Genomic DNA, 21145 nt, shown 5'->3' on the forward strand with positions numbered 1-21145 from the left:
CAGCACATGGACAGACGTGACAGAGCTGGAGACGCCGTGGAGAACGGCTGCTGCCTGGTAAAGAAAAAAGTATTTAATAAGAATATTTCATTCATTCAGATCTAGGATGTGTTATTTTAGTGTTCCCTTAATTTTTTTGAGCAGTGTATTTATAGAAAAGGGAAGTGGTTTTAAGCTTTGTGGTTTAACAAAAAAAGACTGTACAATACAATATACAATATTGACATACAATAACCTTTGATTTAACGGTGCAATCCCAACCCTTCGAAGGTAAGAGGCAAGCCTCTATGGCAGGCAACCACCAATCTAACTCTATAACAGACACACAGTTACAATAAACAGTAACAAAGTGGAACTGCTGAGAATGACTGGGTACCTTTCTGGATGGGAAGTCTAGTGCTGATCTCTTGCCTCCTATGGGGCAGTTGGAGATGTAGCAGGCAGTGCACACAGATAGCAGGAACAGCAGACAGAGGGCAGACACTGGGGCGACAGACATTGCCACTGAAAATAAAGGAAAAATAGATTTAAGTTTGTCTAAAGTGGATGCGTCTTGTCTCAGGATAAATATAATATAGTAAGATTAATCATAGTCTATTGTTGCAATATTTTTTGCAAATGTCTGTTACAAAAACATTTCCTGCAGTTATGTTTTTTAAAATAAAATAGATTTAAAAGATTGTCAGAGAAAATACATACTGTTTGAGACACAAAATGTCACACTCGCTGTGTTGAAGATGAGGCTTTGGTGATGATCTGCAAATTTGCCAATGGTTGATCGTCTTCGTTTATAGTCCTTGCCATGAAAAGGTACCTTTTATACCTCTTGCTCTTTCTCTTAGGCTGTGACAGGGCCTCAAAACCACCAATTAAGTCCAATCAAGCCATTATTACACTGGTATTAATTACGTGACCTGATTAGTAGTGGGGAATGGACATTGAGATGGACAAGAAAAGGGCATATCAGTCGTGACCATGCATAAGAGGTATGGGTGGTCTGGTTAGTCTTACTTTGCCCTCAAACACTAAAATGAGTTCAGCTTTCCACAGTTCTACGCTACATTCTTAAACATTATTGTATGAACAACAACAGTAGGAGGGAGGGGGGGATGTTAAGGGTAAGACAGGAGCTATGACTTCAGAGTTGTGTGTGTGTGTGTGTGTGTGTGTGTGTGTGTGTGTGTGTGTGTGTGTGTGTGTGTGTGTGTGTGTGTGTGTGTGTGTGTGTGTGTGTGTGACTTAACTCAGCCTGTATAGGCTATGTAACAACTAATAGGAGAAAAGGAGAACTTTAGATAAATAAAGAAATGACTCAAAGGATGATTAAAAGGTTTATTGTCCTCAGAGGGTGTCACGTTCTGACCTTTATTTTCCTTTGTTTTGTCTTTAGTTAGTATGGTCAGGGCGTGAGTTGGGGTGGGCAGTCTATGTTATGTGTTTCTATGTTTAGGTTTGTCAATTGGCCTGATATGGTTCTCAATCAAAGACAGGTGTTTTGCATTGTCTCTGATTGGGAACCATATTTAGGTTGCCTGTTTTCACTGTTGGTTTGTGGGTGTTTGTTTCCTGTGTCTGTGTTCGTGCCACATGGGACTGTTTCGGTTAGGTTACTTTGTTATTTTGTATTTTTTTGTCGTGTTCTGTTAATTATATTAAAACATGGACACTTACCACTCTGCGTCTTGGTCCGATCCCTGCTACACCTCTTCAGACGAAGAGGAGGAAATCAGCCGTTACAGAGGGTCCTGCATTAATAATAAGAGCACAGTTGACCTTGACCTCACCATGTCAATCATATATTTCTCATTATGTTTTATCCTAGACAGATCCTATACATTTAACTCAAGCCATTATCTGAACACTGTTATTTCCACCCCAACTTAATTTTTCGAATTACACTCATTATTACTCAGTCCACCTAATGGAAAAACGTAAATTGACGTCATAGGCCTACATGATAATGCTGAAAAATTAACATTGAGGAAGGCACATTTGGAAAGTCCTAGTGGCCATATTTTAATGCATCTAATAATAATAAAAATAGCTCATATTATATTTGTGCGAAAATATGCGACGGACTAAGAAGAACAATTCATTTATGAATTTGTAAAATGTTACAATGTATCCGTGTATAAAATTACTTTGATGAAAGGGTAAATCACAGTTGAGATTTGGCGTGTCAAAAATAGATTTCATTTCTGACCGGCGACAGAGCCATGCTCCTCCCTCGTTGACTGTCAACTCCACCTGCCCTCTAGTGATGGGCATTCCGTATTTTCGGCTCATTTGGCTCCGTTCACTTAAAAGAGCCGGCTCATTTCGCTCCCAAACGGATCTTAGTGTAAAATGCTTAAAAATCGACCTAGAAGCTACAAATATCAAATCTCAAATGTAAAGCCCAAAAGGTAGGCTACCAGTATATCAGATCGTGAAATGCGCGTTCAAATACATTTTTACCTAGCCAAATTATTAGATGGTCTCAGTGGTTTCGTGGAGGGTATACGCCGCATACCCACGTATTTCTTAATCCCCATTGATACATAACAATTTAGTGTAGTGGATGTATACGCCACTTCTATTAATAAGGCTGATGGAACAGATCAGAATGTTTAGCTTAAAATGTTGATAAACTATTATTTCTTTACATTTTAGTCGCAGCCATGTACAGACGACGGTAGGGCTTTGGGTGAATGTTCCAAAATGCAATTTGCGGGAAGACGCCGTTCTAAAATGTGCACCGCACATGCGAGCGGTTTCATGAACAGAGATGGAAATATCCGTTAGAAATGTTGAAAGAATGGGGGTTTAAATATGCAACAACTATCATGGGTTGCTAATATGACTAGGATAATGCATTTGGCTGCTAGACAAACAATGAAAGAAAGTTTAAAGAAAACGCATACGAGTAGGCCTAAGTCTTTATAAAAAATTATTGCCTCCACGTTTCTATGGTGGGGTTTTGGCTATAGGGTACTTCCAAGTAAGGTAAGACATGCCTCATAATATGAAGTAAAACGTCCAGGTTTCAAACAGTTAAGGAATAGAAAAAAATATAGCGATGCTAATGATAGGCCTTTCCCCAAAACCATCTCTATTAAATTGTAACAAGACTGGGTCCCACTTCTGACACCAATGTAATAAAACAGGCAGGGAGCAGGTCTCGAACCCTCGACCTTCTAGCCCGAGGTCCGGTGCCCTATCGACTGTGCATGCAGAAGCATGCTCATGCGGCAGAGTCGATTTCCGCGCTTATAAACCCAGGGTCGTTACAAAATGTTAATTGCAGTACCTACAAAGTAGCCTATGCCTACCTGTCAGAATGATATCATGACTATTTGTGTCAATCCAGTAGGCATTTATTTAGCAAACTCCAACTCATGTGCTACAGAAACACTGCTAACCAAACAACAGTGCTAGGTGCCTGCACAGTTGAATTAAACTACACTCAAAAAACAACATTTCTTATATTTTTCCCAGACCTCAAAAGTGGACTTAGAACAGCGTTTCCCAACCCTGGTCCTCGAGTACCCCCAACAGTACACTTTGTTGGAGCCCTGAACAACCACACCTCATTCAGCTCATTGAGGGCTTGATGATTAGTTGACAAATTGAAACAGGTGTGCTTGTCCAGGGTTACAATACAAAATTACACTGTTGGGGGTACTCCAGAACCAGGGTTGGGAAACACTGATTTAGAACATAAAATGGTGGTTTTTCTGTTTAAAAAAAAGGTGTGACAGAGTGAAAACCTGAAAAATGTAGGGAAAATATGAAACCTGTGATAAAAAAAACTACATGTATCTATTTCAATGGTAGGCCTACTATTAGCATAGTTGTACAGTACAGATTGGGTTGGCCTGACTTTGAAAAAACAATATGGGATTTATCGTTTTAGGTCATTCTGAGTGTAGGCTATGTCACTGTTTTTCATATAATTTTTCAGACGGGGCGCCATTCCTTCGCCGGGCGCTGCGTCTGGAAAAAATTGAGTATACCTACTTCTCCAGGCACCACTACACCATTGGATGGCCTGTTGTTTTGGGGGCACTCAAAAGATCAGCTTGGATGGGCTCTCCCCACTACTTGTGGTTTCTGCAGTGAGGATTCACCCTCATTAGTTAATAATTTTGTAACTTATCTGCAGAAAAACGTTGTTTTGAGCTCATAAAGCAGTAGTAGCAGTATGCAAATTAGGGAGCCAAATTAACGTCTCTTTCACCAATGCGATTCGGCTCCATACGTTCACCAAAAAGATCCGTTCAAAAAGAGCCGTTCGTTCGCGAACGACCCATCACTACTGCCACAGTGAGTCGGACAAACATGGCGGCGGTTCGGTAGATCAAGACCGTACGACGAGCTTCATTTTATTAATGTCAACAGTCACGGATAAACCAGAGCCCGAGAAGAACCGAATAGAGACTCCGTGTATATTGGCAAACGGACAAATTGTATCAGCATATTATTATTTTTCATCCAAGAAACGTCATACAGGTTTGTGTGACAACAGTGAACAGTAGAACGCTTCACTTACAGCGGACTGGATAATTATTTTGCTGTACATCCTGAACCTTGTTTGGGATTTTAGGAGACTTCAGAGAAATGTGTGGGAGGTAAGATGTCAATGGCATTTGACTACGTGGTTCTATGGTTGTTTTCGTCCCAGTTGGCTTAATTCTATTTCTTTACTATCGTGCGTGTGTGTCACTGTCAGCTGACACGTAGTTCCAGACAGGTCAATACTCGACTCGGGAGATGGGCAGTAAACTAAGGGAGATAAGGAGAAAAGAGAATGAATACACACAGCAGAGGTTATTGTTGGACGACTGATACAGGTGTTGTCAGCCCTAGTTTCTAATTACCAAAAGCCTTATCAATATCAGTCTATTGTCATGGCCATACAGTTCTCAAATATGGTCTCACATTCACATCATTGTTTTGTGTGATGCATAATGCCAAATTGTTATATACCAATATAACAATGCCTTTGTTTGCATGATAGTAAACAATAGATGTACAAATAATACTAGTCATTGTTGACTATAACATAGTTATAACATGTGATGTCCTCCATCCAGTACTATTAGTTATTTTCCACTGTAAGCCCCAGGCTGACACTAGACCCCTCCCACATGTGATTCATATATGATGTTGAACATTACTATTCAACTCCCCATTCAACCTCCCCTCCTCAACCCATATTTCCCTATGGATGGACTCCCTTCATGCGATGAGCTCTAATGTTTTCCCCATAGCTCATACTAGCCCTCTGTGTATTCTTTGTTTTTGTATGCAGTTATATGTCAGTGTACTCAATAAACATAAGTAAGTGTCAAGCAGGTCAGGCTACTAGTAACCATGGACCATCAGAAGACACTATATATACAAAAGTACAGTTGAAGTCGGAAGTTTACATACACTTTAGCCAAATACATTTAAACTCAGTTTTTCACAATTCCTGACATTTAATCCTAGTAAAAATTCACTGTCTTAGGTCAGTTAGGATCACCACTTTATTTTAAGAATGTGAAATGTCAGAATAATAGTAAAGAGAATTATTTATTTCAGCTTTTATTTATTTTATCACATTCCCAGTCGGTCAGAAGTTTACATACACTCAATTAGTATTTGGTAGCATTGCCTTAAATTGTTTAACTTGGGTCAAACGTTTCAGGTAGCCTTCCACAAGCTTCCCACAATAAATTGGGTGAATTTTGGCCCATTCCTCCTGACAGAAGTTGTGTAACTGAGTCAGGTTTGTTGGCCTCCTTGCTCGCACACACTTTTTCAGTTCTGCCCACAAAATTTCGATAGGTTTGAGGTCAGGGCTTTGTGATGGCCACTCCAATACCTTGACTTTGTTGTCCTTAAGCCATTTTGCCACAACTTTGGAAGTATGGTTGGGGTCATTGTCCATTTGGAAGACCCATTTGCGACCAAGCTTAAACTTCCTGACTGATGTCTTGAGATGTTGCTTCAATATATACACATAATTTTATTCCTCATGATGCCATCTATTTTGTAAAGTGCACCAGTCCCTCCTGCAGCAAAGCACCCCCACAACATGATGCTGCCAGCCCTGTGCTTCACGGTTGGGATGTAGTTTGTCGGCTTGCAAGCCTCCCCCTTTTCCCTCCAAACATAATGGTCATTATAGCCAAACAGTTCTATTTTTGTTTCATCAGACCAGAGGACATTTCTCCAAAAAGTGCCATCTTTGTCCCCATGTGCAGTTGCAAACCGTAGTCTGGCTTTTTTATGGCGGTTTTGGAGCAGTGGCTTCTTCCATGCTGAGCAGCCTTTCAGGGTATGTCGATATAGGACTCGTTTTACTGTGGATATAGATACTTTTGTACCTGTTTCCTCCAGCATCTTCACAAGGTCCTTTGCTGTTGTTCTGTGATTGATTTGCACTTTTCGCACCAAAGTACGTTCATCTCTAGGAAACAGAACACGTCTCCTTCCTGAGTGGTATGACGGCTGCGTGGTCCCATGTTGTTTTTTACTTGCGTACTATTGTTTGTACAGATGAACGTGGTACCTTCAGGAGTTTGGAAATTGCTCCCAAGGATGAACCAGACTTGTGGAGGTCTACAATTTTTTTTCTGAGGTCTTGACTGATTTGTTTTGATTTTCCCATGATGTCAAGCAAAGAGGCACTGAGTTTGAAGGTAGGCCCTGAAATACATCCACGGTACACCTCCAATTGACTCAAATGATGTCAATTAGCCTATCAGAAACTTCTAAAGCCATGACATCATTTTCTGGAATTGCCAAGCTGTTTAAAGGCACAGTCAACTAGTATGTAAACTTCTGACCCACTGGAATTGTGATACAGTGAATTATAAGTGAAATAATCTGTCTGTAAACAATTGTTGGAAAAATTACTTGTGTCATACGCAAAGTAGATGTCCAAACCGACTTGCCAAAACTATAGTTTGTTAACAAGAAATTTGTGGAGTGGTTGAAAAACGAGTTTTAATGACTCCAACCTAAGTGTATGTAAACCTCCGACTTCAACTATAAATACAGTCGTGGCCAAAAGTTTTGAGAATGACACAAATATTAATTTTCACAAAGTTTGCTGACTTATTTAACCAATCACAATTTACCCATTTTAAAGTCATACATTATTTTATCCAGCCTAGTAGTGAAGTTAATCTAGGTCTTATACCATTTTTATCTGAGGTTTCTAGTGAATGTACAAAGGCAGCTTCAGTCTAGAGTGTAGACTTTGCATTATGGACAAATTTTATGCATTGACTCGGTCCGCATTGTTTGCATATCAGTGTTGCTGATGGTTTTAACAAAGAGAAGTGGGTGTTAACCATGACTGATTACATGTGTAAGTCTGTGTCTTTCTGTGTTGTGTGTGTGAGAGAGAGAGAGAGTGCTCTTGTGTGGATTGCTCCATGCACATGGGGCAAATGCAGACATTCCTGGAGTGAGTGGAATATCATAGGCCCACAGCTGCTGTACAGAGCTAGAGCTGCTCTGTGCTGTCTGTCACTGAAGCTGTCTGACTTCCTAGGCCTTCAATGACTAGACTAGCAACTATGCACTCAGCATAGCACAACTGTTACTGTATACTTAGCTAGTCAAGGTTGAAAATGGCCTTACCCCTGTGAAAAGTTTGAGGCTTCTTACACAACATCAAACGTTCTCTCTCCAGTTATGAATCATAACATGTGATATACAGTACCAGTCAAAAGTTTGGACACACCTACTCACTCAATGTTTTTTCTTTATTTGTACTATTTTCTACATTGTAGAATAATAGTGAAGACATAAAAACTATGAAATAAGTTGGAATCATGTAGTAACCAAAAAAGGGTTAAACAAATCAAAATATATTTTAGATTAATCAAAGTTGCCACCCTTTGCCTTCATGACAGCTTTGCACACTCTTGGCAGTCTCTCTACCAGCTTCACCTGGAAGGCTTTTCCAACAGTCTTGAAGGAGTTCCCACATATTCTGAGCACTTGTTGGGTGCTTTTCCTTCACGCTGCAGTCCAACTCATCCCAATCCATCTCAATTGGGTTGATGTCGGGTGATTGTGGAGGCCAGGTCATCTGATGCAGCACTCCATCACTCTCCTTCTGGGTCAAATAGCCCTTACACAGCCTGGAGGTGTGTTGGGTCATTGTCCTGTTGAAAAACAAATGATAGCGTAAACCAGATGGGATGGCGTATCGCTGCAGAATGCTGTGGTAGCCATGCTGGTTAAGTGTGCCTGAAATATGGACTTGGTCTTTTACCAAATAGGACTATCTTCTGTATACATTGTCACAACACAACTCATTGGCTCAAATGCATTAAGAAGGAAAGAAATTCCACAAATTGACTTTTAAGAAGGCACACCTGTTAATTGAAATGCATTCCAGGCGACTACCTCATGAAGCTGGTTGAGAGAATGCCAAGAGTGTGCAAAGCTGTCATCAAGGCAAAGGGTGGCTACTTTGAAGAATCTCAAATATAAAATAGATTTTGATTTGTTTAACAGTTTTTTGGTTGCTACATGATTCCATATGTGTTTTTTCATAGTTGTGACGTCTTCACTATTATTCTACAATGTAGAAAATAGTAAAAATAAAGAAAACTCTGGAATGAGAAGGTGTGTCCAAACTTTTGACTGGTACTGTATATATATTACATTTCCTTCAGTGACTCAAGTTTAACACGAGGTCCCAAGCCTCAAGCAAATTAATCCCTTTGTCTCAAGACAGGGGTCAACTAGGTTGACTTTAAAACTTGCTCTACAAGCTCTAACACAACAGCATCCAGATAACCAATGCCTCTTTTCCTCTTTGGTCCTTTCCCCAGGTAATCTCCAGTCACTCAGTTACCACCCCTTTCCCTTTCTCCCCTTCCGTCTCCCCCCACCCACCCTGCAATTATGGCGTCATCCCCTCCTGCAGCCCCCTCGACAACGTCCCCCTCCACCCTCCGCCCTCCCTCGGCTCTGGACTCTCTCTCCATGTCCTCTCTCCTGTCTGGGGACCTGGAGGACGAGGCGGGACACAGAGGGGGCGATGAGGGTGGCCTGGGTGACCTGGAGGTGAACCCATACGACGGCTTGCCCTTCTCGTCACGCTACTACTCCCTGCTGGAGGAGAGGAAGAAGCTTCCTGTTTGGCGCCTTAAGTACCGCCTGCTGGAACACCTGGAGACAAACAGCATGGTCGTGGTCAGCGCCCCCAGTGGCACGGGAAAGAGCACACAGGTAAGAGGCATGCATAATACGTTCAAACATGCACGCACACACAGAGGCATGGGCACACACATGAGCGCTGGTGGTGAAGAGCACTCTCACTCTGTCTCCCTCCATCTCTTTGTCCCTCACCGTCTCCCTCCAAGGTGCCCCAGTGGTGTGTGGAGTATGCCCAGTTCCATGAGTTCTCCCATGGCCTGGTGTGCTGTTCCCAACCCTATGCTGTGGCTGCATCGAGTCTGGCCCTCAGAGTGGCTGATGAGATGGACCTGAGTATGGGCCTGGAGGTGGGCTACTGTGTCCCCCACGATGATGGCTGTACCCCCGATACGCTACTCAGGTGAGGAGGGAGGTAGACACACAGGTGTGCATGAAGATTGGGCCATGTGTATGTACACACACATACACATAGGTACAAGCTTGGGTACACACCCATCACACTATATGACGGCACGGTCCTTACTTCCTCCTTATCTTCTTCTAACTCAAATCAAATGTATTTCTAAAGTGCTTTTTACTTCAGAAACCCAGCCTAAAACCCCAAACAGCAAGCAATGCAAATGTAGAAGCACGGTGGTTTGTCTAACTGGTTTGTCCACCCTCTTTTCTGCTCTTCCCGGCCTGGATTAGAATATTGTTGTCCTTGTATTCTTATCTCTTATCTCTCTTTCTCTCTCTGTCTGCCCCTGAGGTGTATACAAGTGCAATACAATCGGATTAAAAGTGCAATATGCAGAAATCGCTCCCCCATTTCCTGGTTGCTAAAATTCTAATAGTTTGCCTAATTTCAGTTTATGTGACATAACAAGTGTAGAGACATTGTACCATCTAAACCGCTGTGAAATATATTTTCCATAACCAACAATATTGTATTTTCAGCTGTTAGAAGCTGGTATACAAAACTGAAGCTAAAAGATGCAGAAAACTAAGCTTAAATCGGAAATATGTAACTTTTTGGGCGAACTGACCAAATTCACATAGAAATTTTTTGCTATAGATCTGTCACTCATTGAAAGCAGGTCTAAGAAGCAGTATATATGTTCTATGTGCTCTATTTCTATGCTTCCCATTCTAAAGTTTCATTTTTGCGTCTTTTACTTTCGGTTTTGTACACCAGCTTCAACAGCTGAAAATACAATATTTTTGGTTATGGAAAATATATTTCACAGCGGTTTAGATGGTACAATGATTCTCTGCATGTGAGTTTCCCAAACTCGGTCCTGTGCTCCCCCCTAGGTGCATGTTTTGGTTTTTGGGCAAAAACCAATATGTGCACTCGGGGGGCAGGACCGATTTTGGGAAACCCTGCTCTACACTATACTTGCTTGTTTTGTCACATAAACTGAAATTAAGCGAACTATTGGAATTTTAGCAACCAGGAAATGATGGGGATTTCTACATAGTGCATCTTTAAGACCGGGAAGCATAGAAATAGCACACACAGAAAAGATCTACCGCTTCTGTGTAAGAATGAGAATGTAATGAGAATGGCAGATCTATAACTAGAAAAAAATTTAGGTTACATATTGCAGCTTTAAGGGGTGAGTTTGTTTCTCTCCATGATCTCTCTCAGGTTTGTCAGTGACTCTCTGCTCCTGGGAGAGATGATGTCGGACCCCCTGCTGCGTCAGTACGGGGTGCTGGTAGTGGACGAGGTGCAGGAGCGCACGGTGCCCACCGACGTCCTCCTGGGCCTGCTGCGGGACGTGTGCAACCAGCGCTCCGACAACCTCCGCGTGGTCCTGCTCACCGACCCCTCCCTCGCCCCCAGCCTTGCCACCTTCCTGGGTGAAAGAGTTCCGCTTCTAACACTGGATGAGCCTGTCGGAGGTACACCCGACACAGAGATGAGGAGGAGACCACTGGTTGTCATGGAAACGGTGTACAGGGATCCTGGAGGGAGGGAGTCGGCGGCGGCAGCGTGTCATATGGTGTTGGATCTTCACCGCAGGGGGGAGGAGGGGGATGTAATGGTCTTTCTCCCCAGTGCCCAGGTAGATGCACGCACACACACAACACAGTATACTAAATATATCCAGCTAATCTCATTAACTACTGGGGCTGTTTTTATCAGATCAGTAGACGGTAGATGCCCAGTAGGCCTACTGCTGTTACAGAGAGATGGCTCAGTGGGTTACGTTTGTTCGGGTTAGTTAGGGTAGTTAGGGCTAGTTGGTGTTAGTTAGTGTAGTTGGGGTTAGTCAGGTGCATGCAACAGTAGAGTTGTGGTATTACTCCCCACACGATGTAAGTCGTTTTGGATCAAAGTGACTGCTAAATCAACTTATTTTGTATCCGATTTTTCTTGTCCGTTTCTGATCGACTTTCTTCCATCTGAAAATCCTTATTGAACTGAGTCTTATTTCTTAATGCTTTGTTGTGCGGTGTTTTGTAATATGCCATCCTCTTCCTTGTCTGTTGTTGTCTCTCACGCTGGGGACAGAGAAATGGGGGCACTGTAACCTTAGACTGCTGAATGGCATCAGTGTGTATCCGGTGTCCTGGTTAATGCATCCAGAACACACACACACAGATTGATAGATAAATAGATACATACACTTCACCCAGATATGCACATATTTTAGGATATTAATCAATTCCAGCACAGATCCCTATCATATTCACATCCACCTCTCACATACACACTCCCACTATGTCAACATCACCACACCCTAGCACCTCGCCGCATTCCCGGCTATGGTTTCAAATCCAGAGGCATACCTGGACTTAAGTACGGTAGTTGACGCCATGGCTGCAAAACACAGGGCTAGCTAGCCAGGAGAACTGATCTGTATTAGAAGAGTCACAGTAAACAGAGTACTGTTTGCCAAGTCTCAACTCAGATCAACCTAAACCATGCGTATAGGGAGAGGGAGGGAGCGAGAGAGCGGGTGAAACATGAGAAAGGAGCAGGAGAATGGGAACAGGGGATATGCTCAAATATATTATTTATTCATTTAGATAATTTTTTACTTAATTTTTTACTTTTTAAAACAATAAAAACTCATTGGTTTAGATAGCTTAATGTGAGAACGCCATTAAAAAGTATGAAGACTTTGCCAGGGCAAGGGGTGGGGCAGTGGCAAAGATGAGGAGTTGCTTCCACTCTACCGCTTTAATTGCCCTCAGTCTGTACCCTATGGTCAATACCTTTAACTGGTTAGCATAACTACTCCCACACAGCTGCAGGAAGGAGGGAGAAAATGATAGCCTTCAAATAAAATTTTATTGGTCACATACACATCTTTAGCAGATGTTATTGCGGGTGTAGTGAAATGCTTGTGTTCCTAGCTCCAACAGTGCAGTAATATCTAACAATTCACAACAATACACAAATCTAAAAGTAAAAGAATGGAATTAAGAAATATATACAAATTAGGACGAACAATGTCGGAGTGGCATTGACTAAATATAGTAGATTTATATGAGATGAGTAAAGCAGTATGTAAACATGATTAAAGTGACTAGTGTTGCATTATTTAAAGTGGCCACTGATTCCATGTCTATGTATATAGGGCAGCAGCCTCTAAGGTACAGGGTTGAGTAGCCGGTTGGTACCCGACTAGTGATGGCTTTTTAACAGTCTGATGGCCATGAGATAGAAGCTTTTTTTCAGTCTCTCAGTCCCAGCTTTGATGCACCTGTATTGACCTTGCCTTCTGCGGGGTGAACAGGCTGTGGCTCGGGTGGTTGATGATCTTTTTGGCCTTCCTGTGACATCAGATGCTGTAGGTGACCTGGAGGGCAGACAGTGTGCCCCCGGGGATGCGTTGGGCAGACCGTACCACCCTCTGGAGAGCCCTGCGGTTGCGGGCGGTGCAGTTGCAGTACCAGGAGGTGATACAGCCCGACAGAATGCTCTCAATTGTGCATCTGTAAAAGTTTGTGTGGGTCTTAGGGGCCAAGCCAAATTTCTTCAGCCTCCTGAGGTTGAAGAGGCGCTGTTGTGCCTTCCTCACCACAGTGTCTGTGTGGGTGGACTATTTCAGTGATGTGTACACCGAGAGACTTGAAGCTTTCCACATTATCCACTGCGGTCCCGTCGATGTGGATAAGGGCGTGCTCCCTCTGCTGTTTCCTGAAGTCCACGATCAGCTCCTTTGTTTTGTTGATGTTGGAGGGGTAGAGTGGAGTTTGGAGGAGTAGAGTGGAGTTTGGAGGAGTAGAGTGGAGGTTGGCGGGGTAGAGTGGAGAGCGGAGGGGTAGAGTGGAGAGCGGAAAGAGTGGATGCATTTGGGACACTAAACTCTACATTGCAGTCATGTACTGCATTTAGGGAGCTTAAATAGCATGTCCTCCTTTCATTGAAATGACAGTGTCTCTACTTGTCCACTCATTCACTTGTCTAACAAAAGACAAGTTTTAGAATGTCAGGAAATAAAGTTTCTCAAGAACGTGTCAAAGTGCCCAGGATAAAACAGTATACAGTGCATTCGGAAAGTATTCAGAACCCTTGACTTTTTCCAAATTTTGTTACGTTACAGCCTTATTCTAAAATGTATTAAAAATGTTTTATCTACACACAATACCCCATAATGACAAAGCAAAAACAGGTTTTTAGAAATTATTGAAAATGTGTAATATATATATATATATATATAAATATGGAAATATTACATTTACATAAGTATTCAGACCCTTTACTCAGTAATTTGTTGAAACACCTTTTGCAGCGATTACAGCCTCGAGACACTACAAGCTTGGCACACCTGTATTTGGGGAGTTTCTCCCATTCTTCTCTGCAGATCCTCTCAAGCTCTGTCAGGTTGGATGGGGAGCGTCGCTGCACAGCTATTTTCAGGTCTCTCCAAAGAAGTTTGATCGGGTTCAAGTCCAGGCTCTGGCTGGGCCACTCAAGGACATTCAGAGACTTGTCCCGAAGCCACTCCTGCATTGTCTTGGCTGTGTGCTTAGGGTCGTTGTCCTGTTGGAAGGTGAATCTTCACCCCAGTCTGAGGTCTTGAGCACTCTGGAGCAGGTTGTCATCAAGGATCTCTCTGTACTTTGCTCCGTTCATCTTTCCCTCGTCTCCCAGTCCCTGCTGCTGAAAAACATTCCCACAGCATGATGCTGCCACCACCATGCTTCACTCTAGGAATGGTGCAAGGTTTCCTCCAGACGTGGCGCTTGGCATTCAGTCCAAAGAGTTCAATCTTAGTTTCATCAGACCAGAGAATCTTGTTTCTCATGGGCTGAGAGTCCTTTAGGTGCCTTTTGGCAAACTCTAAGCGGGCTGCCATGCCTTTTACTGAGGAGTGGCTTCCGTCTGGCCACTCTACCATGAAGACCTGATTGGAAAGGAAAGGAAAGGGGGATACCTAGTCAGTTGTACAACTGAATGCCTTCAACTGAAATGTGTCTTCCGGATTTAACACAACCCCTCTAAATCAGAGAGGTGCGGGGGGCTGCCTTAATCGACATCCACGTCTTCGGCGCCCGGGGAACAGTGGGTTAACTTCCTTGCTGAGGGGCAGAACGACATATTTTTACCTTGTCAGCTCGAGGTGGAATGCTGCAGAGATGGTTGTCTTTCTGGAAGCTCTGTCAGTGACCATCGGGTTCTTGGTCACCACCCTGATAAAAGCACTTCTCCCCCGATTGCTCAGTTTGGCCAGACGGCCAGCTCTAGGAAGAGTCTTGGTGGTTCCAAACTTCTTCCATTTAAGAAGGATGGAGGCCACTGTGTTCTTGGGGACCTTCAATGCTGCAGACATTTTTTGGAACCCTTCCCTAGATCTGTGCCTCGACACAATCCTGTCTCGGAGCTCTACAGACAATTGGCTTGGTTTTTGCTCATGCAATGTCAACTGTGGGACCTTATATAGACAGGTGTGTGCCTTTCCAAATCATGTCCAATCAATAGAATTTACCACAGGTGGACTCCAATCAAGTTGTAGAAAAATCTCAAGGATGATCAATGGAAACAAGATGCACCTGAGCTCATAGCATTTAAAAAAAATAAGGCTGTAATATAACAAAATGTGGGGAAAGGGAAGGGGTCTGAATACTTTCCGAATGCACTCTATATTATCAACCATCTCTCTCTCTCTCTGTTTCTCAGGAGATAGATGAGTGTGGCTTTCTGCTGCAGAAGGAGTCTGTGGCCCTGAGTCCTCAGCTGGGGCCCCTCAGAGTTCTACACCTCCATACGGGCCTCGGGGGGGCCATCCAGCGCGTCTACGAACCTGAGCCAGAAAGGCCTTCTGGTGACACGGAGGGGTCTGAAGGACTGGAAGGGCCAGGGATAGGGGTGGGGATGGGAGTGAGGCGCAGGGTTATCCTCACAGACACCCTGGGGGAGGCCTCCTTCTCTCTATCTGCAGTGCGCTACGTCATAGACACAGGCATGCAACTCAAGACAGTGAGTATTCATTTATCAGAGGTGGGAGGGAGAAGGAGTGTGTGTGGTACTATCCTACACAGTGGGCTCATCCCTGTTGTCAAATGTGGCAATGCTACAATGCCGCATAACCTCAACAAACTATTGAGGTGTACCGAGTTGCAGTGCCATGCATAACCTCCCACTCTTCTGCCTCTGTGTCATAGGTTTACAACCCTCAAATCAGAGCAGACTCACAGGTCCTGCGTCCAATCAGCCGGCACCAAGCAGACATGCGGACGCAGAGGGTAAACGGTGACCTACCAGGTAGGTTAGGGTCAATCAATCCGTTTTAAAAAATCAACATGGAATGTGGTGTTTTTCTAATTTAAGAGAAGGGACATAGATAGCTGTTACAGGCCAACTATCCTCTCTATGTGTTCTTCTGACCCCTCTCTCCTGTCCCTCCAGGTCTGTGTTTCCGTCTGTACCCCCAGGCTCTTTATGAGGAGGGCATGGCAGAGGCCCGCAGCCCGGGGGTGATGGAAGAGAACCTCAGCCACCTGGTGCTGCTGCTCAAGAGGCTGGATATCGCTGACATGGGCCAGTGCAAGTTCCTGGACAGGCCTGGTAAGGAGGGCCACGCATCATCTAGCTAGTTGAGCCTTACTCTCTCCTTTGAATGAATAAAGTGCCCTTTTTTTTCATGGGAGTTTGTGTTTACTAGGTACCTTCTATTTTGTGATATCAGACAAAATATAAATATAATATCTTCCAATATCCCTCAATTTCTTCAATTCATCCCTTTCTATTTTATTCTCTCTTTTATTGCCCTCCCCCCCAGCTCCCGAGGCTCTGATGCAGGCTCTGGAGGACCTGGACTACCTTGCAGCGCTGGATGATGATGGGAACCTGTCTGAAGTGGGCATCATTATGTCAGAGCTGCCTCTGGAGCCTTCGCTGGCTAAGGCCCTCATCGCTGCCTGTGAGTTTGACTGTGTCAATGAGCTGCTCACCATCGCCGCCATGCTCACAGGTACACACGACAGACACACACACTACACTCACTACACTGACCAAGGGGCTTATTACTGGCTATAAAATGTGCCTTTACTCATAGCTCCTCTTTTTTTACGTGCAATTCAGAATATTGCTTTGTTTCTATAACTTTGACTTTATGTTTTTTAACATTAATTTAAATTCTCCACCTGTGTGTGTTCCCAGCTCCCCCCTGCTTTGTGACCCCCCCACCCCAGAAAGAGGAGGCAGCAGCCACTCACAGACGTCCACTGTTGCACAATGAGGGAGACCACCTCACACTCATCAACATCTACAACGCCTATATACCTGTCTCTTATACACATCTAGATGTGTATAAGAGACCACACACACACACACACACACACACACACACACACACACACACACACACACACACACACACACACACACACACACACACACACACACACACACACACACACACACACACACACACACACACACACACACACACAGCTGCAATGTACAGGAGGTTTGGTTTATGCGCACAAACACACACACACACACAAACATCAACTTACAGATATACACATATGGGCACAACATGCATTTTACACAGTTCTCCTCCTGAATATTAATCTGATTGCTCTTTTAGACAATGAGGATGATGCCTGGTGTACTACCAACTTCCTGAACCCCGCTGCATTAAGATTGGCTGGGATGATTAGGGCGGAGCTGCTGGAGGTGATGCAACGAATAGAGTTGCCTGTCTCGCCTCCTGCGTTTGGTTGCCAAGACAACTGCACTAATATCAAGCGTGCGCTCATCTCAGGGTTCTTCCTCAAGGTAAAAATACTCATCAGTTCACTTCTCCATTGAAAATTAGTTTGTTAGTTTATGTTGTGTGTCTGAAATTTGACGGGGAAATATATAGACCCTAACCTCTCTCTCTCTCTATCCTCCCCCCTATTTGTCTTTACCTTACTGTCTTTCTCAATTTTCATATTTTCTTCTTTCTTTCCATTCTGGTGTCTCTCTGCCTTTTGCCCCCTCCCCCTCGGTCTCTCCTGCTCTTTCTGTATTTGTTTCTTTTTCTCTTCTCCCTTCCCCTGTCTCTCTCTCAGGTGGCTCATGATGTGGACGGCTCAGGTAACTACCTCCTGTTGACTCACCGTCACGTGGCTCACCTCCACCCCTTCTCCTCCTATCTGTGTCGCCGGCCGCGCCCCAACCCCCCCTCCTGGGTGCTCTACCACGAATTTACCATCTCCCACGACAACTGTGTCCGCACCGCCTCCGAGGTGCATCCCCACATGTGAGTAACCCCAACATTTTTGGTGAACTTTTGTTGTAGTTAGTATGTATGTAATGCACACAGTAACCCTGAACTTCTTTACGCCATCCACATAGTGGCGACTTTGCTTCCTTTTGGAATACTAGTCCTTTGATAGACAGTTGAGTAAACTGTACTATCTGTCAGAAGATAGTGGGTGCATTCCAGGTTATCATGCTGCGCAGATGATCAGACCGAACAACAACAAGCGTTAAACTTCTACGGAACCATGTTAATATGATATAGAAGTCTTCTGACATGTGCACATGTCATTACATTGAGGTAAACTAGGCATTTAAGTGCATTACTTTTATGTAACCTTGTTTTCTGTGGGAAGGTTGGTGGAGCTGGCCCCTCAGTACTACCTGGGCAACCTGCCGTCCAGCGAGGGACGGGACCAGCTGATGGAGCTGAGACAGAGTCTGCTGCCCCCAGAGGAGGAACAGGAGAGGGGGCCGGAGGGGACCTACGACACATCCCACATTGAGGAACACTTAGACAGGACCGCAGATCCACGTAATCAGGACAGCACTGAGCTGTGTGTCATACAGTGACGGGAACGAAGTGGCCGACCAAAAGCAAAACCAAGGGAGGAGAACCTGAGATGGAGGACATGGATGCACTACGCACACTCAAAGTGCTACTGGGAACACACTACAGAACTGTACTGTTGCACGGGCAGCTGATGAGGGAGAGAATGTACAGTACACTCTCCAGCCATACACAGCTGTATGGAAGCAGTTGTTTACATCTGAGTGAATAGGGCTCACTTACAGGTGTTAGTGAAATATTTTTCAAATGAGATTACATGCATTTTTGGCACATGAAAATGTTTGAGACTGAACCTGCAGAGTTCCTATAAAATAAACCGTATACTGGTACCCAAAGTAATATACAGTGTATTTGGAAAGTATTTAGACCCCTTGACTTTTGGCTTGATTTTTGCTGTGACATGCACTGTCAACTATGGGACCTTATATAGACAGGTGTGTGCCTTTCCAAATCATGTCCAATCAATTGAATTTACCACAGGTGGACTCCAATTAAGTTGTAGAAACATCTCAAGGAGTTCAATATCGAGTCCCATAGCAAAGGGTCTGAAAGGTCCACTGTTTTTATTTTTATAATGTGCAAATGTTTCTAAAAACCTGTTTTTCATTTTGTCATTATAGGACATTGTATGTAGATTGATGGCCAAAGAGTTCAATCTTGGTAGAAAAAGGCTGTAATGTAACGAAATGTAGAAACAAAAGGAAGGGGTTTGAATACTTTCCGAATGCACTGTTGAGAATTATATATTGTCAGAAGAGTTGACTATTCTACGAGGGTACCTGATACTTCACTGAAGATATCAGTCAGCTGTCAGGTGGACATGAATCCTTTCAATGATGACAGTTGAGGTATATTATTGATGCTGTCACTTCCAGGGAATATGTGTTTTTTTGTTTGTTGTGGCACCAGCACCTATCTCTTCAGTGGAAACTTTGATCCCTTTGTAGAAGTACCCAATCACAGAAGTTTGATGTGGACTGGACATGTGATTCTCAGGGCTCAGTAGGGGTTTATAGAGGGCGATCTACCATTGTACAGAGCTTCCATGTTGAGGGATTTAGAATCCAGTTTTTGCTACCGTTGTTCTTTGTATTCTATTGGGTTTAGTGTTTGTATCTGGACCCCTCTTCCCCCACTCCAATGTGTTTAAATAATCAAATATTTGTGTGTGCAAATCAAGGGTGTCAGGTCAGCCTCCCCTATCTAAAAAACTTTTAAGTATATGATATTGAACATCAAAATAAAAGGTTAATTTGTTGAATATCGACTTGAAATAGTTAACTACTTAATTTGAAAGGATTCCTCCGGCCTTTGATGTTAGCCGACACCAACCTGTCAAATATGGAGCGTTTGTGCTTCTCCTATGGTTGAGTGGTAGAGGGAAGACTCCTCAAGCGTAGATGAGACATCTTTTGTCACTATGCAGGGAGCTAGAGATAAGGGTGCAAATTACTCTTTGAATCTTACCTGGCAACTGCCAGCCCAGTCCTTTGTCTCCTTTGGCTGAGCCACTGGCTCATCCTTCACCTCCATCACTTTCCTTTCTCATCCTTCAAGTCCTGAATGATACAAAAAAGGTATATTTTTCACTTGCACTATTTCCCAATTTTTTCATGAAATTGTTTTGAATGATTATCACCAATGTTATATGCTAATAGTTTCCAGTAGAGATCAGCAACGTTGTGTTACATAGGATGGTGCATGTTTAATTAATTTATTAATTAGGTCATGTAAAACATATATAAATTGCAGAAAGGTTCCCTAGTTTTAGGCCATCTGAACACAGAAGAGTTTATCACAGAATTACAACGAAAATATGGATAAACTAGATGGTCTGTAAATCTGACCTTGACGTCATAATGGACAAAGTGTCATGTTTTGCGGCCTAATCTCTCGTGGACAGATTATCTACGTCAACATAATTGGTACCGTAGAATCGGTATGGACTGAACGGGGCGCGTAGGATAAAGGGACGCGTAGTATAACGGTGTTTGGGTTTTTCGTCAATGGTTGTCTGGTTATTTGGACAAATCACACGATTTCGCAGGTGCTAGCATCTTTCGAATTTCGGAAGGGGAGGGGACATTCGGCCGGTATTTTGTAAAGCGAGAGGGTGGAGCTCCTGGTTCCGGTTCCACTCCTCGTTGTAGCATTCCTTGATCCCTTCTCTTAATTAAAGAGAAAATCCACTCAGAACTACAGTACCAGTCAGAAGTTTGGACACACCTACTCATTCAAGGGGTTTTCTTTATTTAATTTTTTTCTACATTGTAGAACAATAGTGAAGACATCAAAACTATGAAATAACATATGGAATCATGTAGTAACCAAAAAAGTGTTAAACAAATCACGATATATTTTATATTTGAGATTCTTCAAAGTAGCCATCCTTTGCCTTGATGACAGCTTTGCACACTCTTGGCATTCTCTCGACCAGCTTCACGAGGTAGTCACCTGGAATACATTTCAATTAACAGGTGTGCCTTAATATGTGGAATTTCTTTCCTTAATGCATTTGAGCCAATCAGTTGTGTTGTGACAAGGTAGGGGTGGTATACAGAAGATAGCCCTATTTGGTAAAACACCAAGTCCATAGTATAGCAATAACAGCTCAAATAAGCAAAGAGAAATGACAGCCCATCATTACTTTAAGACATGAAGGTCAGTCAATTCGGAAAATTTCAGAACTTCTTCAAGTGCAGTCACAAAAACCATCAAGGGCTATGATG

General features: G+C 43.3%; 1 protein-coding gene, 1 long non-coding RNA gene and 1 pseudogene across 2 annotated transcripts; 1 reads left to right on the forward strand and 2 right to left on the reverse strand.

Moving 5' to 3' along the window:
• The window catches only part of LOC111961579 (isotocin-neurophysin IT 1-like), a 10646-nt pseudogene extending 10139 nt beyond the window's left edge, over positions 1-507 (reverse strand).
• Positions 508-4191: 3684 nt separating this feature from the next.
• On the forward strand, positions 4192-19677 carry dqx1 (DEAQ box RNA-dependent ATPase 1). The gene is made up of 12 exons (XM_070442091.1): positions 4192-4610; positions 8823-9222; positions 9357-9550; positions 10784-11204; positions 15272-15571; positions 15757-15856; positions 16001-16159; positions 16374-16565; positions 16754-16899; positions 17195-17377; positions 17656-17846; positions 18202-19677. Exons 2-12 carry the CDS (start codon positions 8896-8898, stop codon positions 18416-18418), a joined length of 2430 nt encoding a protein of 809 aa, XP_070298192.1. The 5' UTR covers positions 4192-4610; positions 8823-8895; the 3' UTR covers positions 18419-19677.
• Positions 7873-20448, reverse strand: LOC139026809 (uncharacterized). The gene is made up of 3 exons (XR_011478746.1): positions 20264-20448; positions 19884-19975; positions 7873-8147 (listed from the first exon to the last, which is right to left on the reverse strand). It is a non-coding gene; the product is annotated as an uncharacterized lncRNA (long non-coding RNA).
• Positions 20449-21145: the final 697 nt, after the last annotated feature.

Source organism: Salvelinus sp. IW2-2015, linkage group LG4q.1:29, assembly GCF_002910315.2.
Source record: "Salvelinus sp. IW2-2015 linkage group LG4q.1:29, ASM291031v2, whole genome shotgun sequence".
Lineage (NCBI taxonomy): Eukaryota > Metazoa > Chordata > Actinopteri > Salmoniformes > Salmonidae > Salvelinus > Salvelinus sp. IW2-2015.

What these genes read in the sequence shown, in the direction of transcription:
- dqx1 (XM_070442091.1), top strand. Translation starts at nt 8,896, where the DNA reads ATGGCGTCATCCCCTCCTGCAGCCCCCTCGACAACGTCCCCCTCCACC. An exon ending in TCTTTCTCCCCAGTGCCCAG is followed by an intron (nt 11,205 to 15,271) that starts GTAGATGCACGC and finishes TCTGTTTCTCAG; the next exon opens with GAGATAGATGAGTGTGGCTT. An exon ending in CAAGTTCCTGGACAGGCCTG is followed by an intron (nt 16,160 to 16,373) that starts GTAAGGAGGGCC and finishes CCTCCCCCCCAG; the next exon opens with CTCCCGAGGCTCTGATGCAG.